General features: G+C 37.3%; 1 protein-coding gene across 2 annotated transcripts; it reads left to right on the forward strand.

The window, feature by feature from the left end:
- The first annotated feature begins 292 nt into the window (after positions 1–292).
- LOC138306760 (alpha-1,3-mannosyl-glycoprotein 2-beta-N-acetylglucosaminyltransferase-like) lies at positions 293–22,143 on the forward strand. 2 transcript variants are annotated; one of them, XR_011205911.1, is made up of 13 exons: positions 293–375; positions 3,316–3,470; positions 5,255–5,363; positions 5,953–6,088; positions 7,087–7,204; positions 7,487–7,625; positions 16,526–16,660; positions 17,254–17,344; positions 18,145–18,249; positions 18,949–19,039; positions 19,516–19,686; positions 19,984–20,445; positions 20,851–22,143. XR_011205911.1 is itself a non-coding variant. In XM_069247230.1 (12 exons), exons 2-12 carry the CDS (start codon positions 3,360–3,362, stop codon positions 20,095–20,097), a joined length of 1,320 nt encoding a protein of 439 aa, XP_069103331.1. In that variant the 5' UTR covers positions 293–375; positions 3,316–3,359; the 3' UTR covers positions 20,098–22,143. The 2 variants fall into 2 exon arrangements, 1 of the variants encoding a protein (XP_069103331.1); XM_069247230.1 differs by having other exon boundaries at positions 19,984–22,143.
- The last annotated feature ends 901 nt before the right edge of the window (positions 22,144–23,044 follow it).

Below are 23,044 nucleotides of genomic sequence, written 5' to 3' on the forward strand. Positions count from 1 at the left end.
TGTTCATGTGTCGATATTGGCTTCTGTACATATAGATTAGTACAAGATATACGTATGTGCCTTTTATATGGAAAAACTGATACTATACATTAAAATTTTCCAGAAATTACTAAATGTTTATCTTCCTAACACGTCCTTGCTGGAAATGTTTATCTTCCTAACACGTTCCATGGTTTCCGGACACTTACTAACCATTCATGTGCTTTGGCGCTTTTAAGCAACTCACGTCTCTTAGACGCTTGCTGTAGTTTTTCGCATGCTGATCAAGCGCACAGAAGCTCATGATTGGGTGTGTATTTTTTTTTTTTGCCAACATGGACACGGAAAGTGTGTCGTCTGTCGTGCCGAATCTACTACCGGTCTGACAGATTTTAGGTAAAGTATTAGGATTACGTGTCGGGGAAATAATAGTGCAAGATTGTTATCTTCTGTCAGAAATGTAATGTGCATGTAGATACTATTGAGAGTTCATTATTTCGTGAGATTTGATGAGCCGAGCTTGCCAAGTAGGACCAAGTGCAGTAGCCTACCGAGTAGGGCCGTTTTCGATTATGCGGTTTGACTGGTCGGACCTAGTTGTTCGTTTATGAATTAAAGACGGACCTGGTGATATTATATCGTTTTCAGACGAGCTTTGACAAAACCCTCACAGGCCTGTATCAGAAACTGCAGGTCCGTCAGGATTTATACCTGAAATAATGACTTTTACAAACGGTCGAACCGGTTGTTCCGAATAAACGAAAACGGCCTAGGTCTGGGTTTTCCATAGTCGGGTACATACATCTGTATGTTTATATACACATTGCATTAATTAGGGCCACATGTGGTTAGAATTTAACCTGGTATTTTATTTTTTGTCAGCCTTAAGATCAGAGCCGATGATTTAGGTCTGCATGTTAATTATTTAGTGTGAGAAATGGGTCCCAATACACAGGTACATGGCAATTCACTTCTGAAATCAGTGAAGTGTGACAGGGGTTTAAAAATTAAATAGCTTAATATTACTTGTGTTGAACAGTCAAACTGTACGATGATTAAATTGAACACGATGATCTGTTCAAGTAAATCATTCAGAGTTCCTACAAGGATAAGTGAGAAGGATTCATCACTGTCTCTAGTACTAACTACACTTTTAAACACCACACGAGATGCCAAGAACCAGGAATAAAAACTATTTTTCTCAATCAGTACTTGTCTTATCAAGTAAAACGAAACAAATAAAGTTAATAAAATTTCATAACATTTAGTACATGCTTTAAGGACGGAAGATTTAGAAGAGATGTCTTAAATTTTCGTTAAAAAAATATGACTGCTCATGAAATGACAGCACGCTTCAGAAAGTAAGACAGTAACCCTCGCACCCACATGCTACATCAAACCTGCGCCAACGGATGTCAAAGGAAAAAATCAGTTGTCGCCCAACGTCACGGTCAGTGCATAAACACAAAAGCTCCTACGTTGTATTGGCCCAAAACCCAGTATGACTTATCCATCTCATATATGTCCTTGGTTCCTATCACGTACATGTATATGTCACATACACTACAGGTTAATGTGCACATGTGGATGATATTATTTTAGGTAAATAATTTTAGAAGAAGGGAAAAAATTCACAATATCCTGTCGAGTACCCGACCAAGAATTGAACAAGTGTCTCTGGTGTGAAAATCTGGCTCCATGTGTGAAAATCTACGGCTCCATCGACGGAGCCAAATAATCGAAAAATGTTCCATCAGCTGAGTGAGAGAGACCATACTAATGCTAGGTAGAAACCACACTGACATGCTACATAACATTTAAAACTAATTTATCCAATTTTTTTTCTGACTTAAATTTGTCTCACAGAAGCTGTAATTAATTCATGCCATTGGTTATTAGTGACCAATTGTAAATCTTATGTGATGCTGGAAATAAACTAAAATAGCTCAATTAACCTACAGTTAACCCTATATTTATGTAACCCTGGTTAATACTAGCCGCAATATATCGCTCAGTTAGAGAGAACTTCGCTTTAGCTCGATCAGTTGATCGTCGGTCTAGTATTCCAGAGGTCCGGAGTTCGATTGTTGGCAGAGCCAGGTATTAAATTCATTACAAATCCTGCACCCTGTTACATTTATAACAAACATATTTACAACAAATTAATGGTTACTGTGTTAATTAAGGTGGGATTCCCTGACGTCATGTGCTCCACATTTGTACAATTGTCATAAAAGAAAGAAAATTTACTAATTCAATCTATTACAATAGATGAAAATGTCTTCTAACTTTTTCAGCTTCGGCTTCTCTTCTGGTTTTGTTTGAATATCCCCTCCCCTCCATAGATGAAATTTCTGTAAGCTATTTTACTCTTGTCTACCTGATAATATATATACCCATATATTCTCGTGTGTCATACTTATGCTCAGTCAGTCTAAACAAATACAGCTGCTCCCTTTTTGCATGTATAATGACATAGATTGATATAATTACTGCCTTGGGTAGTTAATTATGATTTTAATGAAGAATATGGCATTCTCACCTATAGCGTAACAGCTGTTATTCCAATGCACACCTGAAACCCAAGGGAGGTATGCTTATGGTTCTTTTCCATTGGAGACAACTTTTGTTGATGAAGTTAAATATCTTTGTATCATATATCAATCGGATCAGAAAGTTCTCTCAAATCACAGGTTTGTGATATTCATATTTATATTCCTCTGTCAAGTAACAGGTTTTTAAATGTGTCATTAATATTTATATTCTTACATCAAATGATTGACTATCAAGACCCTTTATAATCACTGGTTGCATATGTTACATGTAACATAAGATAAGTTCTGTCTGTTGGATTGCTTTACTGGTAAGTTTAGGTTTGTTTATATTTATTTGAGCATTGATGTCACCATTTTTTAACTTAATCGGGTTATGAAAGAAATTTGTTTTTAACTTTTCACTGTGTGAATCTGCATAGAATTATTTATTTAGGGATGGAACCATTTCACATCGCCCCAGTGCTGTCAAATTGAGGGAATTTTTAGGAAGTTAAGAAAGTGTAACGTTTATTTAAGAGATGGACCCATTTCATTGTAAGCAGGGCGTATTTTAGGAAAGATGGAACCATTTCACATCACCTCGTTACTGTCAGATTGGGGGAATTTTTAGGAAGTTTATAAAGTCTAACATTTTTTTTAGGGATGGAACCATTTGAGGGAATTTTTAGGAAGTTAATAAAGTCTAACATTTATTTTAGGGATGGAACCATTTCACATCGCCCCAGTACTGTCAGATTGAGGGAATTTTTAGGAAGTTAATAAAGTCTAAAATTTATTTTAGGGATGGAACCATTTCACATCGCCCCTGTACTGTGAGAGAAGAAGATGGTAATGACCAATGTCAGACGTAAACACGTGCTGTGTGTAGTGGTGGCCGTGTTCATCTCTTGGAACGCTATCATGTACTACGTTCTGATGTCACGACACGCTCGCAAGGTACTTGTAGATTACTTAGTATCTTATATATGAGTGTTTATTTCAATTTCATATGAGATTTTAAGAGTCAAGTAAAAGATTTAATTTTGCAAGCTTTGGTGAGAAAAAATTAAAACTTGGAGACTTGTTTCATAAAATCTCACATGAAATGAACACAAATTTAAGATACTTTCAATCACATAACTATACATTCAATCTACATTTCGTAGAATATTGTGTCAAAACGTATTGTGAAAATCCAGTGGAGGTTTCCATTTTGTCCTGTCGTTGTTTTTGTCTTAATACCACAGTGAATTTCAGCCACTGAAAATTGCTTCAGGTCATATGACACTCTGGTAACATATTAAAAATATTACACGGGTGATATCAGGACATCTGCAGATTTTTTGATGAATAATTATTATGTTGAATTTTAGATTACAGGACCAGATGGCGGGCCAGTGAGCTTAAGCCACAGCATGGCTCTGTCATCAATCCATTAACATTTCCTTTCAAGTTATATATGTTCTGTAACTGGGCGAACATTTTGACATGTTATTTTTTTTCACAGTAATGTATTGGAAGTCAGACGTTTTTGATGAATTTAGCGGTGAATATCATTCAAATGCACAGAAAAAATGTATCATGCCCTATATACGTTTGTTATAAGAGAGAATTTTTACATTGTAAAAGTTTTTGTTTTGATGTTTAATATATGTTTAGAGGAAAAATATCTGCAGAAGACCTTTTACAATATATTATTATAATTACTAATAACACTGTATAAATGTGCAATGAAAATGCAGACTTCAACTTTTTTCAAGATCTGCCCATAAATGTATGCATTATAAACATAAATATTATTATTTTTGAGCTCTTATTTGTCTGTGTAAAATTAAAAACTGCATGCAATGTAAGTAATTATTATAAGTATTGTTACAGAAATTATAAATGTTGGTAACTTTTGGTAGTGAATAACATTTTAAATGCACTTCTTGATTTGGTGAATATTAAAATTACACGACATATATCTAAATTCTAATAATTGTTACTTTTCATTGAGTTCTGCAGACATGTAGATTGTAACCAAAAGCCATGAACATCCCTGGGGGACAGACACTATAGCAGTGATTTTTCAGGGTATTTTGGGGAAACAGTTTTTGACACGAATTGGGAATTTGTAACAGCAAAAAGAGCGGTGTTAGGGAGTTATTCATTACTGAACATGGCTGTTATAGGTAATTCTATATTGTATAACTGTTTTATTTGATGTTACATGCTGTTTTTACATGGACCTGTATTGCTTCAACAAAATAATCTTTTATCAGGACAGATTTTTTTTCTCAGCAATTCGATTTTGGGAATTTTTCATTGTAGTTGGGAAAAATATAGGCGGGTTTGGCATTGGGAATGGGGTCGTTTACTGACCCCAGTTATACATGTATAAGGAGAAAAATTACTGACTAGTTTGTATAATCTCTCAGCGATAGGGCCCAATAGAGTTAGTGAATTTAATTCAGTGCAAAAGAATGCTAAAAAACATCAAGTTTAAAAAATATATATATTGTAGCATTTGTCCCTGCTCAGAGTCAAGCTAGTGGGCTGTAAACCTAAACAGTGTCATATATACAGACACACAGTAGCCACAGATCTAAGTAATTAAATCATTATCAAGAAATGGTCCAGTGTGTACCCCTTCTAAATTCCCACGGTCAACTTGTACATAAATTAAGAAATATACAAATCAAAATAGTATACTATATATGTAGTGAATAATTTCATCAATCATTGTTATATTTTTTTAGAAGATACCCTCGGATGTTGAGCTAGACAACTTGGATTTCGGCATCCAGAATCAACTGAGACGAAATCTAGAATTGCTGTCAAAGCTTCGCAGTCTTCGGAATGAAACTGGTAATGTCAGCAGTCGTAGTCTCGTGTGCTGTAATGATTAAGTTATAAGTTATATTACGGTAGTAATTCAGACTTTCTCTAGAGTGAAATGGTTTTACTGAAAATTCAAGACCAAAAATAACAAAAAGACCATAAAATGTAAAATATTTTTTATAGCAAGAAGGTCACTTGCCAAGTACTGTATAGTTGCTTATAATATTCACAGCGTTTTTATTTGGCTAAATTTGCAGATTTCACCAAATTCACGAAATTTGATATAAATTTTCAAGGTCATGGATTTACATAGCATACACTGTCACATAAATGACACTTTCAAGGGATACAGAGTGATTCAACAGTAAATCGCAAAATTTCAAAAACCGCAAAATTTTACAACTATACAGTAAGCTGGAAAAAGTTTTCTCGTCAAAGTCTATGCCCAAAATTAAAAAAAAAAAGACTTTGTTATAATATATATTTTGAAGATCATGTTTTCTTTAAACAGTTTTGGCAAGTAATACCATGCAGGTACATCAAATTTTAGTTAGAGAAATGTTAGAACATTAGACGCAAATTTTGATGCACTTACATTCCATCGATGTGATAACAGGGTTGGGGATGAAGTCAGACAGGACACAGCATGTGGCACCACCAGGGCCAAGTGGAGACGATAATGTGGTACTGCCTATACTGATGATAGCCTGTGACAGAGTAACGGTCAGTCGTAGTTTGGACCTCCTCATTAAGTGAGTATATAAATTTGTCCCACACCAGAAACCAGAATGGAGTATAGTTACATGTATTGTAGTTTAGCAGTGTGTCTGTTATTTCCATTAAATACAGTAGATTTGCCGTATCTGAAGAATTAATAAAGGTGTATGATTGGCCGAAATTTAGAATTGTAAAATAAAAACATTCATTTAAGGAAAAGGAAGTCTACCAAATATGCAAATACCATGACTGTTTCCAGTTGATGGATATTAAAATATTTTTATTCTTAAGCTAATGATTGTTTAAAATCACAATATGGTTATTGTTATACAAAATTACTTTGAAATTGTTTGATGAATGGTTGTCCATTTGTTTGTGTTGTTTGATAGATATCGTACATCAAAGGAGCGATTCCCGATCATTGTAAGCCAGGATTGTAACCACAAACTAACATCAGATGTCATACAGAAATGAACATCGTGTCAGACAACGTCCAAAAAACATATAAAGGTGAGAATTAATATATAGCTGGCAGGTGAGAGTTAGCTTCTACATCATTATTAAAAAGGACATTGTACAGGAATTTGTCGCAATCTGACAACGTCCAAAAACATGAGGTAAGTAGCACATTTCAATCAAATTAAAGGAAGTCATGACTTCAAGCAATAAAATGATAATAATAATCCTCCCCTTGATGCCTGTCTATGTTACAGTAATGTTTACTGATATGTTTATTTCAGCCTCTTGATCTTCCCCTTGTGAATTGAATTATAAGATTGATCTTCCCCTTGTGTTTCATTGAATTATAAGATTGTTTTTATGATTGTTTAAAATCACAATATGGTTATTGGTATTGTTATACAAAATTACTTTGAAATTGTTTGATGAATGGTTGTCCATTTGTTTGTGTTGTTTAAGATATTTTAATTCTTACGCTAATGATTGTTTAAAATCACAATATGATTATTGTTATACAAAATTACTTTGAAATTGTTTGATGAATGGTTGTCCATTTGTTTGTGTTGTTTGATAGATATCGTACATCAAAGGAGCGATTCCCGATCATTGTAAGCCAGGATTGTAACCACAAACTAACATCAGATGTCATACAGAAATACATCGCGTCAGACAACGTCCAAAAACATATAAAGGTGAGAATTAATATATAGCTGGCAGGTGAGAGTTAGCTTCTACATCATTATTAAAAAGGACATCGTACAGGAATTTGTCGCAATCTGACAACGTCCAAAAACATGAGGTAAGTAGCACATTTCAATCAAATTAAAGGAAGTCATGACTTCAAGCAATAAAATAATAATAATAATCCTCCCCTTGATGCTTGTCTATGTTACAGTAATGTTTACTGATATGTTTATTTCAGCCTCTTGATCTTCCCCTTGTGTATTGAATTATAAGATTGTTTTTTGTTTCAGCACCCTAACCAGACAGACATACCTTTAAATAAGAAAGATAAGAAGTTCCTAGGTTACTATAAGATTGCTCGCCACTACAAATGGGCCCTGGATCAGATCTTCCTCAAGTTTAACTACTCCACAGCCATCATAGTAGAGGGTGAGTCAGCTGGTAACGATAATAGTAGAGGGTGAATCAGCTGGTAATGATAATAGTAGAGGGTGAGTCAGCTGGTAATGATAATAGTAGAGGGTGAGTCAGCTGGTAATGATAATAGTAGAGGGTGAGTCAGCTGGTAATGATAATAGTAGAGGGTGAGTCAGCTGGTAATGATAATAGTAGAGGGTGAGTCAGCTGGTAATGATAATAGTAGAGGGTGAGTCAGCTGGTAACGTTAATAGTAGAGGGTGAGTCAGCTGGTAATGATAATAGTAGAGGGTGAGTCAGCTGGTAACGATAATAGTAGAGGGTGAGTCAGCTGGTAATGATAATAGTAGAGGGTGAGTCAGCTGGTAATGATATAGTAGAGGGTGAGTCAGCTGGTAATGATAATAGTAGAGGGTGAGTCAGCTGGAAATGATAATAGTAGAGGGTGAGTCAGCTGGTAACGATATAGTAGAGGGTGAGTCAGCTGGTAATGATAATAGTAGAGGGTGAGTCAGCTGGTAATGATAATAGTAGAGGGTGAGTCAGCTGGTAATGATAATAGTAGAGGGTGAGTCAGCTGGTAACGTTAATAGTAGAGGGTGAGTCAGCTGGTAATGATAATAGTAGAGGGTGAGTCAGCTGGTAACGATAATAGTAGAGGGTGAGTCAGCTGGTAATGATAATAGTAGAGGGTGAGTCAGCTGGTAATGATAATAGTAGAGGGTGAGTCAGCTGGTAACGATTATAGTAGAGGGTGAGTCAGCTGGTAATGATAATAGTAGAGGGTGAGTCAGCTGGTAATGATAATGGTAACAATAATAGTAGAGGGTGAGTCAGCTGGTAACGATTATAGTAGAGGGTGAGTCAGCTGGTAACGATAATAGTAGAGGGTGAGTCAGCTGGTAACGATAATAGTAGAGGGTCAGTCAGCTGGTAACGATTATAGTAGAGGGTGAGTCAGCTGGTAATGATAATAGTAGAGGGTGAGTCAGCTGGTAATGATAATGGTAACAATAATAGTAGAGGGTGAGTCAGCTGGTAATGATAATAGTAGAGGGTGAGTCAGCTGGTAATGATAATAGTAGAGGGTGAGTCAGCTGGTAATGATAATGGTAACAATAATAGTAGAGGGTGAGTCAGCTGGTAATGATAATAGTAGAGGGTGAGTCAGCTGGTAATGATAATAGTAGAGGGTGAGTCAGCTGGTAACATTAATAGTAGAGGGTGAGTCAGCTGGTAATGATAATAGTAGAGGGTGAGTCAGCTGGTAACGATTATAGTAAAGGGTGAGTCAGCTGGTAATGATAATAGTAGAGGGTGAGTCAGCTGGTAATGATAATAGTAGAGGGTGAGTCAGCTGGTAATGATAAAAGTAGAGGGTGAGTCAGCTGGTAACGATAATAGTAGAGGATGAGTCAGCTGGTAACGTTAATAGTAGAGGGTGAGTCAGCTGGTAAAGATCATAGTAGAGGGTGAGTCAGCTGGTAATGATAATAGTAGAGGGTGAGTCAGCTGGTAATGATAATAGTAGAGGGTGAGTCAGCTGGTAACGATAATAGTAGAGGATGAGTCAGCTGGTAACGATAATAGTAGAGGATGAGTCAGCTGGTAACGATAATAGTAGAGGGTCAGTCAGCTGGTAACGATAATAGTAGAGGGTGAGTCAGCTGGTAACGTTAATAGTAGAGGGTGAGTCAGCTGGTAACGATAATAGTAGAGGGTGAGTCAGCTGGTAACGTTAATAGTAGAGGGTGAGTCAGCTGGTAACGATAATAGTAGAGGGTCAGTCAGCTGGTAACGATAATAGTAGAGGGTGAGTCAGCTTGTAACGTTAATAGTAGAGGGTGAGTCAGCTGGTAATGATAATAGTAGAGGGTGAGTCAGCTGGTAACAATAATAGTAGAGGGTGAGTCAGCTGGTAATGATAATAGTAGAGGGTGAGTCAGCTGGTAACGATAATAGTAGAGGGTGAGTCAGCTGGTAACGTTAAAAGTAGAGGGTGAGTCAGCTGGTAACGATCATATGAGAGGGTCAGTCAGCTGGTAACGATAATAGTAGAGGGTCAGTCAGCTGGTAACGATAATAGTAGAGGGTCAGTCAGCTGGTAACGATAATAGTAGTAATTTTGTTGAGACTTTGATGTCACAAGACTGTATTGTAAGGGTAGCCATGTAATACAGCCTCAGATGACATGAGTGTATTGAATGGGTAGTTATGTGACTTTGATGTCACAAGACTGTATTGTAAGGGTAGCCATGTAATACAGCCTCAGATGACATGAGTGTATTGAATGGGTAGTTATGTAATACAGCCACAGTCGACATGAGTGTATTGTATGGGTACATGTAATACAGCCTCAAACGACATGAGTGTATTGCATGCGTAGCCATGTAATACAGCCTCAGTCGACATGAGTGTATTGTATGGGTACATGTAATACAGCCTCAGGCGACATGAGTGTATTGCATGTGTAGCCATGTAATACAGCCTCAGTCGACATGAGTGTATTGTATGGGTACATGTAATACAGCCTCAGGCGACATGAGTGTATTGTATGGGTAGCCATGTAATACAGCTTCAGTCGACATGAGTGTATTATATGGGTACATGTAATACCGCCACAGTCGACATGAGTGTTTTGTATGGGTACATGTAATACAGCCTCAGTCAACATGATTGTATTGTATGGGTACATGTAATACAGCCTCAGGCGACATGAGTGTATTGTATGAGTACATGTAATACAGCCTCAGGCGACATGAGTGTATTGTATGAATAGCCATGTAAATTGTAATACAGCCTCAGTCGACATGAGTGTAATACATTGTATATTGTATGGGTACATGTAATACAGAGTCAGGTGACATGAGTGTATTATATGGGTACATGTAATACAGCCTCAGACGATAGGAGTGTATTGTATGAGTACATGTAATATAGCCTCAGGCGACATGAGTGTATTGTATGGGTACATGCAATACAGCCTCAGGCGACATGAGTATATTATATTGGTACATGTAATACAGCCTCAGGCGACATGAGTGTATTGTATGAGTATATGTAATACAGAGTCAGGCGACATGAGTGTATTGTATGGGTAGCCATGTAATACAGAGTCAGGCGACATGAGTGTATTGTATGGGTACATGTAATACAGCCTCAGACGACAGGAGTGCATTGTATGGGTACATGTAATACAGCCTCAGGCGACATGAGTGTATTGTATGGGTACATGTAATACAGCCTCAGGCGACATGAGTGTATTGCATGTGTAGCCATGTAATACAGCCTCAGTCGACATGAGTGTATTGTATGGGTACATGTAATACAGCCTCAGGCGACATGAGTGTATTGTATGGGTAGCCATGTAATACAGCCTCAGTCGACATGAGTGTATTATATGGGTACATGTAATACCGCCACAGTCGACATGAGTGTTTTGTATGGGTACATGTAATACAGCCTCAGTCAACATGATTGTATTGTATGGGTACATGTAATACAGCCTCAGGCGACATGAGTGTATTGTATGAGTACATGTAATACAGCCTCAGGCGACATGAGTGTATTGTATGAATAGCCATGTAAATTGTAATACAGCCTCAGTCGACATGAGTGTAATACATTGTATATTGTATGGGTACATGTAATACAGAGTCAGGTGACATGAGTGTATTATATGGGTACATGTAATACAGCCTCAGACGACAGGAGTGTATTGTATGAGTACATGTAATATAGCCTCAGACGACAGGAGTGCATTGTATGGGTACATGTAATACAGCCTCAGGCGACATGAGTGTATTGTATGGGTACATGTAATACAGCCTCAGGCAACATGAGTGTATTGCATGTGTAGCCATGTAATACAGCCTCAGTCGACATGAGTGTATTGTATGGGTACATGTAATACAGCCTCAGGCGACATGAGTGTATTGTATGGGTAGCCATGTAATACAGCCTCAGTCGACATGAGTGTATTATATGGGTACATGTAATACCGCCACAGTCGACATGAGTGTTTTGTATGGGTACATGTAATACAGCCTCAGTCAACATGATTGTATTGTATGGGTACATGTAATACAGCCTCAGGCGACATGAGTGTATTGTATGAGTACATGTAATACAGCCTCAGGCGACAGGAGTGTATTGTATGAATAGCCATGTAAATTTTAATACAGCCTCAGTCGACATGAGTGTAATACATTGTATATTGTATGGGTACATGTAATACAGAGTCAGGTGACATGAGTGTATTATATGGGTACATGTAATACAGCCTCAGACGACAGGAGTGTATTGTATGAGTACATGTAATATAGCCTCAGGCGACATGAGTGTATTGTATGGGTACATGCAATACAGCCTCAGGCGACATGAGTATATTATATTGGTACATGTAATACAGCCTCAGGCGACATGAGTGTATTGTACGAGTATATGTAATACAGAGTCAGGCGACATGAGTGTATTGTATGGGTAGCCATGTAATACAGAGTCAGGCGACATGAGTGTATTGTACGAGTATATGTAATACAGAGTCAGGCGACATGAGTGTATTGTATGGGTAGCCATGTAATACAGAGTCAGGCGACATGAGTGTATTGTATGGGTACATGTAATACAGCCTCAGGCGACATGAGTGTATTGCATGTGTAGCCATGTAATACAGCCTCAGTCGACATGAGTGTATTGTATGGGTACATGTAATACAGCCTCAGGCGACATGAGTGTATTGTATGGGTAGCCATGTAATACAGCTTCAGTCGACATGAGTGTATTATATGGGTACATGTAATACCGCCACAGTCGACATGAGTGTTTTGTATGGGTACATGTAATACAGCCTCAGTCAACATGATTGTATTGTATGGGTACATGTAATACAGCCTCAGGCGACATGAGTGTATTGTATGAGTACATGTAATACAGCCTCAGGCGACATGAGTGTATTGTATGAATAGCCATGTAAATTGTAATACAGCCTCAGTCGACATGAGTGTAATACATTGTATATTGTATGGGTACATGTAATACAGAGTCAGGTGACATGAGTGTATTATATGGGTACATGTAATACAGCCTCAGACGACAGGAGTGTATTGTATGAGTACATGTAATATAGCCTCAGGCGACATGAGTGTATTGTATGGGTACATGCAATACAGCCTCAGGGGACATGAGTGTATTGTATGGGTAGCCATGTAATATAGCCTCAGGGGACATGAGTGTATTGTATGGGTAGCCATGTAATATAGCCTCAGGGGACATGAGTGTATTGTATGGGTAGCCATGTAATATAGCCTCAGGGGACATGAGTGTATTGTATGGGTAGCCATGTAATATAGCCTCAGGGGACATGAGTGTATTGTATGGGTAGCCATGTAATATAGCCTCAGGCGACATGAGTGTATTGTATGGGTACATGTAATACAGCCTCAGGCGACATGAGTGTATTGCATGTGTAGCCATGTAATACAGCCTCAGTCGACATGAGTGTATTGTATGGGTACATGTAATACAGCCTCAGGCGACATGAGTGTATTGTATGGGTAGCCATGTAATACAGCTTCAGTCGACATGAGTGTATTATATGGGTACATGTAATACCGCCACAGTCGACATGAGTGTTTTGTATGGGTACATGTAATACAGCCTCAGTCAACATGATTGTATTGTATGGGTACATGTAATACAGCCTCAGGCGACATGAGTGTATTGTATGAGTACATGTAATACAGCCTCAGGCGACATGAGTGTATTGTATGAATAGCCATGTAAATTGTAATACAGCCTCAGTCGACATGAGTGTAATACATTGTATATTGTATGGGTACATGTAATACAGAGTCAGGTGACATGAGTGTATTATATGGGTACATGTAATACAGCCTCAGACGACAGGAGTGTATTGTATGAGTACATGTAATATAGCCTCAGACGACAGGAGTGCATTGTATGGGTACATGTAATACAGCCTCAGGCGACATGAGTGTATTGTATGGGTACATGTAATACAGCCTCAGGCAACATGAGTGTATTGCATGTGTAGCCATGTAATACAGCCTCAGTCGACATGAGTGTATTGTATGGGTACATGTAATACAGCCTCAGGCGACATGAGTGTATTGTATGGGTAGCCATGTAATACAGCCTCAGTCGACATGAGTGTATTATATGGGTACATGTAATACCGCCACAGTCGACATGAGTGTTTTGTATGGGTACATGTAATACAGCCTCAGTCAACATGATTGTATTGTATGGGTACATGTAATACAGCCTCAGGCGACATGAGTGTATTGTATGAGTACATGTAATACAGCCTCAGGCGACATGAGTGTATTGTATGAATAGCCATGTAAATTGTAATACAGCCTCAGTCGACATGAGTGTAATACATTGTATATTGTATGGGTACATGTAATACAGAGTCAGGTGACATGAGTGTATTATATGGGTACATGTAATACAGCCTCAGACGACAGGAGTGTATTGTATGAGTACATGTAATATAGCCTCAGGCGACATGAGTGTATTGTATGGGTACATGCAATACAGCCTCAGGCGACATGAGTATATTATATTGGTACATGTAATACAGCCTCAGGCGACATGAGTGTATTGTATGAGTATATGTAATACAGAGTCAGGCGACATGAGTGTATTGTATGGGTAGCCATGTAATACAGAGTCAGGCGACATGAGTGTATTGTATGGGTACATGTAATACAGCCTCAGACGACAGGAGTGCATTGTATGGGTACATGTAATACAGCCTCAGGCGACATGAGTGTATTGTATGGGTAGCCATGTAATACAGAGTCAGGCGACATGAGTGTATTGTATGGGTACATGTAATACAGCCTCAGACGACAGGAGTGCATTGTATGGGTACATGTAATACAGCCTCAGGCGACATGAGTGTATTGTATGGGTACATGTAATACAGCCTCAGGCGACATGAGTGTATTGTATGGGTACATGTATTACAGCCTCAGGCGACATGAGTGTATTGTATGGGTACATGTATTAAAGCCTCAGGCGACATGAGTGTATTGTATGGGTACATGTATTAAAGCCTCAGGCGACATGAGTGTATTGTATGGGTACATGTAATACAGCCTCAGGCGACATGAGTGTATTGTATGAGTACATGTAATACAGTCTCAGACGACATGAGTGTATTGTATGAGTACATGTAATACAGCCTCAGACGACATGAGTGTATTATATGGGTACATGTAATACAGCCTCAGGCGACATGAGTGTATTGTATGAGTATATGTATTACAGCCTCAGGCGACATGAGTGTATTGTATGAGTACATGTAATACAGAGTCAGGCGACATGAGTGTATTGTATGGGTACATGTAATACAGCCTCAGGCAACATGAGTGTATTGCATGTGTAGCCATGTAATACAGCCTCAGTCGACATGAGTGTATTGTATGGGTACATGTAATACAGCCTCAGGCGACATGAGTGTATTGTATGGGTAGCCATGTAATACAGCCTCAGTCGACATGAGTGTATTATATGGGTACATGTAATACCGCCACAGTCGACATGAGTGTTTTGTATGGGTACATGTAATACAGCCTCAGTCAACATGATTGTATTGTATGGGTACATGTAATACAGCCTCAGGCGACATGAGTGTATTGTATGAGTACATGTAATACAGCCTCAGGCGACATGAGTGTATTGTATGAATAGCCATGTAAATTGTAATACAGCCTCAGTCGACATGAGTGTAATACATTGTATATTGTATGGGTACATGTAATACAGAGTCAGGTGACATGAGTGTATTATATGGGTACATGTAATACAGCCTCAGACGACAGGAGTGTATTGTATGAGTACATGTAATATAGCCTCAGGCGACATGAGTGTATTGTATGGGTACATGCAATACAGCCTCAGGCGACATGAGTATATTATATTGGTACATGTAATACAGCCTCAGGCGACATGAGTGTATTGTACGAGTATATGTAATACAGAGTCAGGCGACATGAGTGTATTGTATGGGTAGCCATGTAATACAGAGTCAGGCGACATGAGTGTATTGTATGGGTACATGTAATACAGCCTCAGACGACAGGAGTGCATTGTATGGGTACATGTAATACAGCCTCAGGCGACATGAGTGTATTGTATGGGTATATGTATTACAGTCTCAGGCGACATGAGTGTATTGTATGGGTACATGTAATACAGCCTCAGACGACATGAGTGTATTGTATGGGTACATGTAATACAGCCTCAGACGACAGGAGTGTATTGTATGAGTACATGTAATACAGCCTCAGGCGACATGAGTGTATTGTATGGGTACATGTATTAAAGCCTCAGGCGACATGAGTGTATTGTATGGGTACATGTATTAAAGCCTCAGGCGACATGAGTGTATTGTATGGGTACATGTATTAAAGCCTCAGGCGACATGAGTGTATTGTATGGGTACATGTAATACAGCCTCAGGCGACATGAGTGTATTGTATGAGTACATGTAATACAGTCTCAGACGACATGAGTGTATTGTATGAGTACATGTAATACAGCCTCAGACGACATGAGTGTATTATATGGGTACATGTAATACAGCCTCAGGCGACATGAGTGTATTGTATGAGTATATGTATTACAGCCTCAGGCGACATGAGTGTATTGTATGAGTACATGTAATACAAAGTCAGGCGACATGAGTGTATTGTATGGGTAGCCATGTAGTACAGCCGCAGGCGACATGAGTGTATTGTATGGGTAGCCATGTAATACAGAGTCAGGCAACATGGGTGTATTGTATGAGTACATGTAATACAGAGTCAGGCGAAGTAGTATTACATGCATAGGTTATAATGAGAGAAAGAGTTATACATGTATTTTGCTTGTTATTTTAGACGACCTTGACATCTCTCCGGATTTTTTTGAATATTTTGCTGCTACTCATCGTATTCTGACCTCTGATCCATCGGTCTGGTGTGTGTCGGCGTGGAATGACAACGGTAAAAATGGAATGGTATCAGATGAACCAGGTGAGACTCAACTTAAAAGTATAGTGGAACATTTTACCTGCATGGTCCCATCAACTTCAATGTATCTATGTTTAAATACATGACATGTAGTAACAACTGATCTACCTCCCTTTGTTTCAAAAAGTTCACCTGAAATCATTGGCATTTTTTTGGGGATGGTGGTGGAGGAGGAGGGGATCGAGGTAAAGGAGATTTTGGTTTGTGGGTGAGGGACTGAGGGTACAGTTTTCTAGATGACCCTGTTCTGAGGCCTCCTAGATGAGAGTATATTCCAATGAGATCATCACTTTACAGTTTGTTTGAAACATTTACTGGACAAGAATACAGGAAACAGAAATGTATAACAGCCTTTTAAAACACAGACTGTAAATGCAGTGGATGGCCATATAGATTCAGTTAGGTAAATGTTACGTGGTTAGTAAGAGTGGGTTGCCATATAGATTTAGTTAGGTAAATGTTACGTCGTTAGTAAGAGTGGGTTGCCATATAGATTTAGTTAGGTAAATGTTACATGGTTAACTATTACTTTGACAAAAACAATAATAATAGTATGATAATATTATTATTGATTCTGTATTTTATTGTCCTAACAGAGCTGCTGTATAGGTCTGACTTTTTCCCTGGGCTAGGCTGGATGTTAGAAAGGAAAACTTGGCTGGAGATTGGTCCAAAATGGCCCATCACGTGAGTTATATACTGTAGATATGCTACTGTGGTTGAAATGAACTATGAGAACAAACCAATATTTAGAAATCAAGTAAAAAATTGTCTGCCTTGATTCAATTTTCAACTCTTTCCGTACCGTTGTCGTATAGAAAAATGAGCGGTCTCATTTCCGTTGTCCTATACAGATGAAAAGATATTTGGCTTTACCTGATCTTTGATTAGTTGTGTCCAGCAAACGATATACATATGTATAAGTCACACAATAATATTTTATGCAAAAACAACATCTTGGTTTATTACAAAAATTTGATACGAGAAAAGTATACATTTTCTCTCATGCTACCCTGATTACTTGAATTTCCCGCAATGTGTTCCAATTGTTATCACAAATTATTAAAATGTAAACAACATGGTGACAATCGCAAACATATGTCATTAAAAAAGAAACCCTGGAAAATGAAAATATTTATGTTATCAAACAAATTTGCTAATGCCAGACACATTAGATCTCCTTTTTCTGCAATATTTCGGCATAATTCCAACCACATCAGAACACACAAGAACACAAAACAAATACCCCACCATATTGCTGAAATGTCCAGGGAGGAGCCTAATAATGACTTCCGGACCGGAACCCGGTCAGGAACCCGGTCCGGAATTACAGTACTGAAAGAGTTCAATAGAATTCCAGGCTAAATTCAATTGTAACTCTTGATCATTGGAGTTTTAAAATATAACACATGTACATGTTTACATTACAAATTAAAGATCCTGGAATCATTATACAAAATGTAATATTATATTTTATATACCTGAAGATTTTGGGACGACTGGATGAGGCACCAGGACCAAAGAAAAGACCGAGTTTGTATACGTCCCGAGATCTGTAGGACAAGTACATTTGGCAAGAAAGGAGTTAGCAAGTAAGATTATCTGATCGTGTCAGGAGAAGTATGATACTGTATAAGACATGGAAGTTGTCTAGTGATGTTGGATGCTAATTATCTGTTAATTTAAACCAATATATTGAATAATAAAATTGACCAGTATTGATAGAACACAATAGCTACTTACAATACACTCAACTGATCAATAAGTCAGTCAACACCTTGATATTGTATATGCTACAGTATAAACCCTAATTACATACTCCAGCACAGACGTGAAAAGGTTAGGGGTCACCTGCCCAATCGTGTAAATTTTCTACGGACACTCTGATGTCTTAGCGCTTTAAGGCCGTTTTCGTTTATTCGGAACAACCGGTTCGACCGTTTGTTAAGGTCATTATTTCGTGTATAATTCCTGATGGACCTGCAGTTTTTGCTACAGGTCTGTGAGGACTTTGTCAAGGCTTGTCCGAAAAAATATAAAATCACCAGGTCCATCTTTAATTAATATACATACAACTAGGTCCAACCAGTCAAACCGTAAAATCGAAAACGGCCTAAGACGCCTTGTGCATTTCCATCCGGGCCATCAAAATGATTTGCATAAGTTGTGTAACTTGTTTCGTAATCAATATAAAGTTTATATTTTAATTATATCAACAAATATTTTAATTATAATTATATTAATTATATCAATGTATAGTTTGTATCTGACTCCTAAACCTTTTTTTGTAGAGGATTATACTTCGATAAACATTTAAAGCATATCAAGTTGAATGACCAGTTTGTAGCTTTTACAAAAAAAAATCTCTCCTACCTCATGAAGGTAAGTGACCTTGACAAGTAATATAATTTTGCACTCTACTCGGTCTCATAAATGTAAAGCTGCATAATAGTTCAGAGAAAATTCCAATAACATTCATATTTTTGTCAAATAACATTCATATTTTTGTCAAGTAACATTCATATTTTTGTCAAATAACATTCATATTTTTGTCAAATAACATTCATATTATTTTTGTCAAATAACATTCATATTTTTGTCATATTGTTATTTCTGGAGCAGAACAAGTACTTAAGGACATTTTTTTAAAAGCTGAATTAAATATTAAAATAAATATGATGTATTAGCGGTACAGTCCTATTTATCACCCGGGAAAAAGGTTTATTACTCTAACAGGAGAACTTTAACCTCTTGTGACCTGTGACCTTTATATTTTTCAGGAGAACCATGACCCCTAGCTGGTATATGATACAGGAGAACTTTAACCTCTTGTGACCTATGACCTTTATATTTTTCAGGAGAACTATGACCCCTGGTTCAAACATATGGTATATGATACGCCGGAGGTGACAGTTGCCGAAGTGATGTCTGGCAGTAAGAAACACTTGAAGGCATTACGTGTGACTTACACTACAAAGGAACAATACAAATCTACAGCTAAAAAGCTTGGTATAATGGACGATTTCAAGGTCAGTTGGAGGTCAACTTGGATATTAAAGACTTATCCAATGTTAGAGTATAAATGTTAAAGTCATTACATTGTTTTGTCTGGCCTGATTTTTTTTCAGTTATCTGTAAATTAATTAAAAAGCTGCTCCACTATTGACGTAAACAATATTTATCATCAGCAAATTTCTACCTTTTGTTCTTCTCTGAGTGAGTGAGTGGAATTTGGGGGTGGATGTGGGTCTTATTTGCAGTCAAATAGTTGGCCATCTTTTCCGGAGATTTGAAGAGATAAGATATTTAGATTTGATTTGTTACAGGCTGGTGTTCCGCGCGTTGCCTACAGAGGAGTTGTCAGTTTTGTATACAAAGGACAAAGAATTTATTTTGCTCCAAAATCAGATTGGCAAAAATATGACATCAAATGGACGTGACCTTGAGCAAGCGGTGACCTTCGGCTCAGTGACCTTCAAGAAAGGACATATTTTATCTGTGGTCAGTGTTGAAGGGTCATCTTTAATTCATTAACAAATTATGTTTTGCATAGAACATTTAATATATTTTTAGTTTTATTTATAATTCTCCATTTTGTGATCATTACAGAGTGGCTGTTATAGTTGTAAACATAGAGGCAGATTTAGTTTGAGTTATAGGTGTAAATTATATTGAAATGTCACAATGTACCTTGTTAATAGTTGGCTCAAATAATGTGATAAAAGAACGGCTATTTTATTATTAATTATGAATTACTATTATAATACCTGTCATGGCCACCTTTAAAGGCCCATTACCTTTCTGGAGCAAAATATAAAGGTTTCTTAATAAACCTTAATAACATCAGAAAATGCATACCGATGACCTAAAATATGATTACGACACCAAACGTATGCAAGATTTCCTGCGTAATACATGAAAACAGTGGAGAGTCAATTCGCTGTTTTGCCGTCTGGCGCAGTGATAGTCAACTACTGCGCGGTATTTAGGACGACGGCGGGAAACATAATACGACCCGCGTTATGAAAATAAACATTTTATTTATCTTAATCAAATCGTTCAGAAGGTGATGATAAATGTAGTATTAACTGTAAGTTAATCATTTTTAAGACTCTACAAAAAATATCAATCTTGTTTTACATTCCCATTTTAAAAATTAAAAGCTGTTTCGGAAAGGTAGTGGGCCTTTATAGGTTTGTGCTTGATTTTCATAATGTGGTGAATCAGTACAAGGAATTCAACCCTTTCCATAAAATGGATATAAATGTTCATGTTTGGTCTGAACTTAATTGCTCCTCCTCGTTGTGTCTTGTGTCACATAGTTTCAGGCTCATAGACTTTATTTGGAGGCCAGGGCATTTAATGTCTTCGATATTTAGATGATTTTATCGTCAAATACTGCGGCCATGTCCATCTCCTGAATATTACTGTACAAATTTATAGTTTTCATTTTCGCATATTACAGAGTTATCTGCCCTGGCGGGTAGGTATTGATAAAAAATATTGTGACATCATGTGATATGAGCACATCACTTTTTAGCTCACCAGGTCCAAAGAACCAAGGTGAGCTTATGCGATAACACAGCGTCCGGAGTCCGTCCGTCTATCAACTATTGACTTCTTCTCTATAACCGCTGTTTGACTAGTTTGACTGAAATTTGACTGGTAGGATCCTTATGGGCTACTGACTGAAAATTGTACAAATATTCGGTCTAACCCCCGGGGCCTGAGGGGCGGGGCCAAAAGGGGTCAAATTGGCTATTTTCATGTAAGCGTCTTCTTCTCTGAAACTAATAAGCATCTGATAGCACTCATAATGAAATGGTAGCATTTTTAAATGGTGGGGATTTAAAATTGTACAAATTGAGTTTTCTTTATGGCACCCTGACGTCACAATGAATACCTGCTCGCAAGGGCAGATAACTCTGTAATGTGTCAAATATGGAATAACCAGTGATACCCAGGCTGACTTTGAATAGATCAATGAAAGCCCATGTTTATTCTGTATTCTGTACTGCAGCATTCCATATTGTAAAGATTCTTGTACAAACAATAAAAGTTCAAAGTTTGTAAATGTTTAAATCATGTTGAGGTATAACAGAGAGTTAGAGTGGCTGGAATAGTGTTTTAATAACAAGAGAAATTGAGAGATTACCGTAAAATATGAATGAAGGATAGAGACAAAGAGAAAGCAAGAGAGTGGAAATGAGGGAAGAGAGAGAGAGAGAGAGAGAGAGAGATAGACATATAAGTATTAAGAATGAATCTATAACTGTCTCATTTCAAGCAAAAACTTACGACAAATTGCCAAAGGCAAGCAAAAATATTTATTTATTGTTTTGTAGACAAAAGTATAAGTTGGAGAAATTAGACAAAAGCATACATCGGAGAAATTTTGTTCTTGCCCTGACAGGAAAAGTGAATATTTCAAACAAACAATAATTTCAAAAACTTTTAAATAACCAGTAACTACTATCCAAGTGAACTTGAAGGAACTTGAAGATCTTTGTTAGAGATTTTTTGATGCTGTGAAACAGCATTCTTAGGTACGCTCGGAGAGCCTGTGCACATCAAAACAATGAAACCACTCCGCGATAAAAATTAAAAGTTGTTTTGTTCATTTCATGTAATACTTGATGGTATGAAAAAATAAAACCCCAATATTCAAAACCACAGAGATAGAATTTGTTCATACTTATACACCATGGATGGAGTGTTTTAAGTGTTCAGTTAGGACTCTATAATATTTGTTTTACTCCGAGAACACTGGTCTCCCGAAAATCACGAACATTGCCTTCTTCGCTGTCTTCCTCCGCGACAGACTTTCGGTGGATTTTGGATTGTTGGTGTTTATTTAAATTTTACGTAATTCATGCTAATGATCGATTATTGTAATCAAATGTTAGGAAGTTCTTATAACGCTTATAAAGTTTTTTGTGTTGGTTGTATTGACAAACTATATCTGAGATATTATTGGGCAGTAAAAAGTTAATAGTTTTGAGTATGTGCCTCCTCCCTTGATCTGTCACTTGGAGTTCTGTCTTTTGTTTATCGACAACTGCGGTATATTGAAAGGAAAAAAAGTACCAAATCTAACAACATAAACTTACAAAATATAATGATAATATAGATCTATTTATGTACGAGCAACTTAAAGTGACAAATGAACTTATATTGCCGTGTAATATACATTAGCCTTATGAAGACTTGCTAAAGTCTGATGTATTGCAGGAAGTTTTCTTGATGATAGCGTTCTTATGAATTCAAAAGAAATTTGACTGTTATAAGTAACCAAATAATGTACCCTTTACTTGACAAACGTATATGGCCATGTTTTATTATAAGTTAAAATTCTGCAAAGCAAAACTCACGATAAATGTTCTGCAC

Source organism: Argopecten irradians, chromosome 13 (assembly GCF_041381155.1).
Source record: "Argopecten irradians isolate NY chromosome 13, Ai_NY, whole genome shotgun sequence".
Classification (NCBI taxonomy): Eukaryota; Metazoa; Mollusca; class Bivalvia; order Pectinida; family Pectinidae; genus Argopecten; species Argopecten irradians.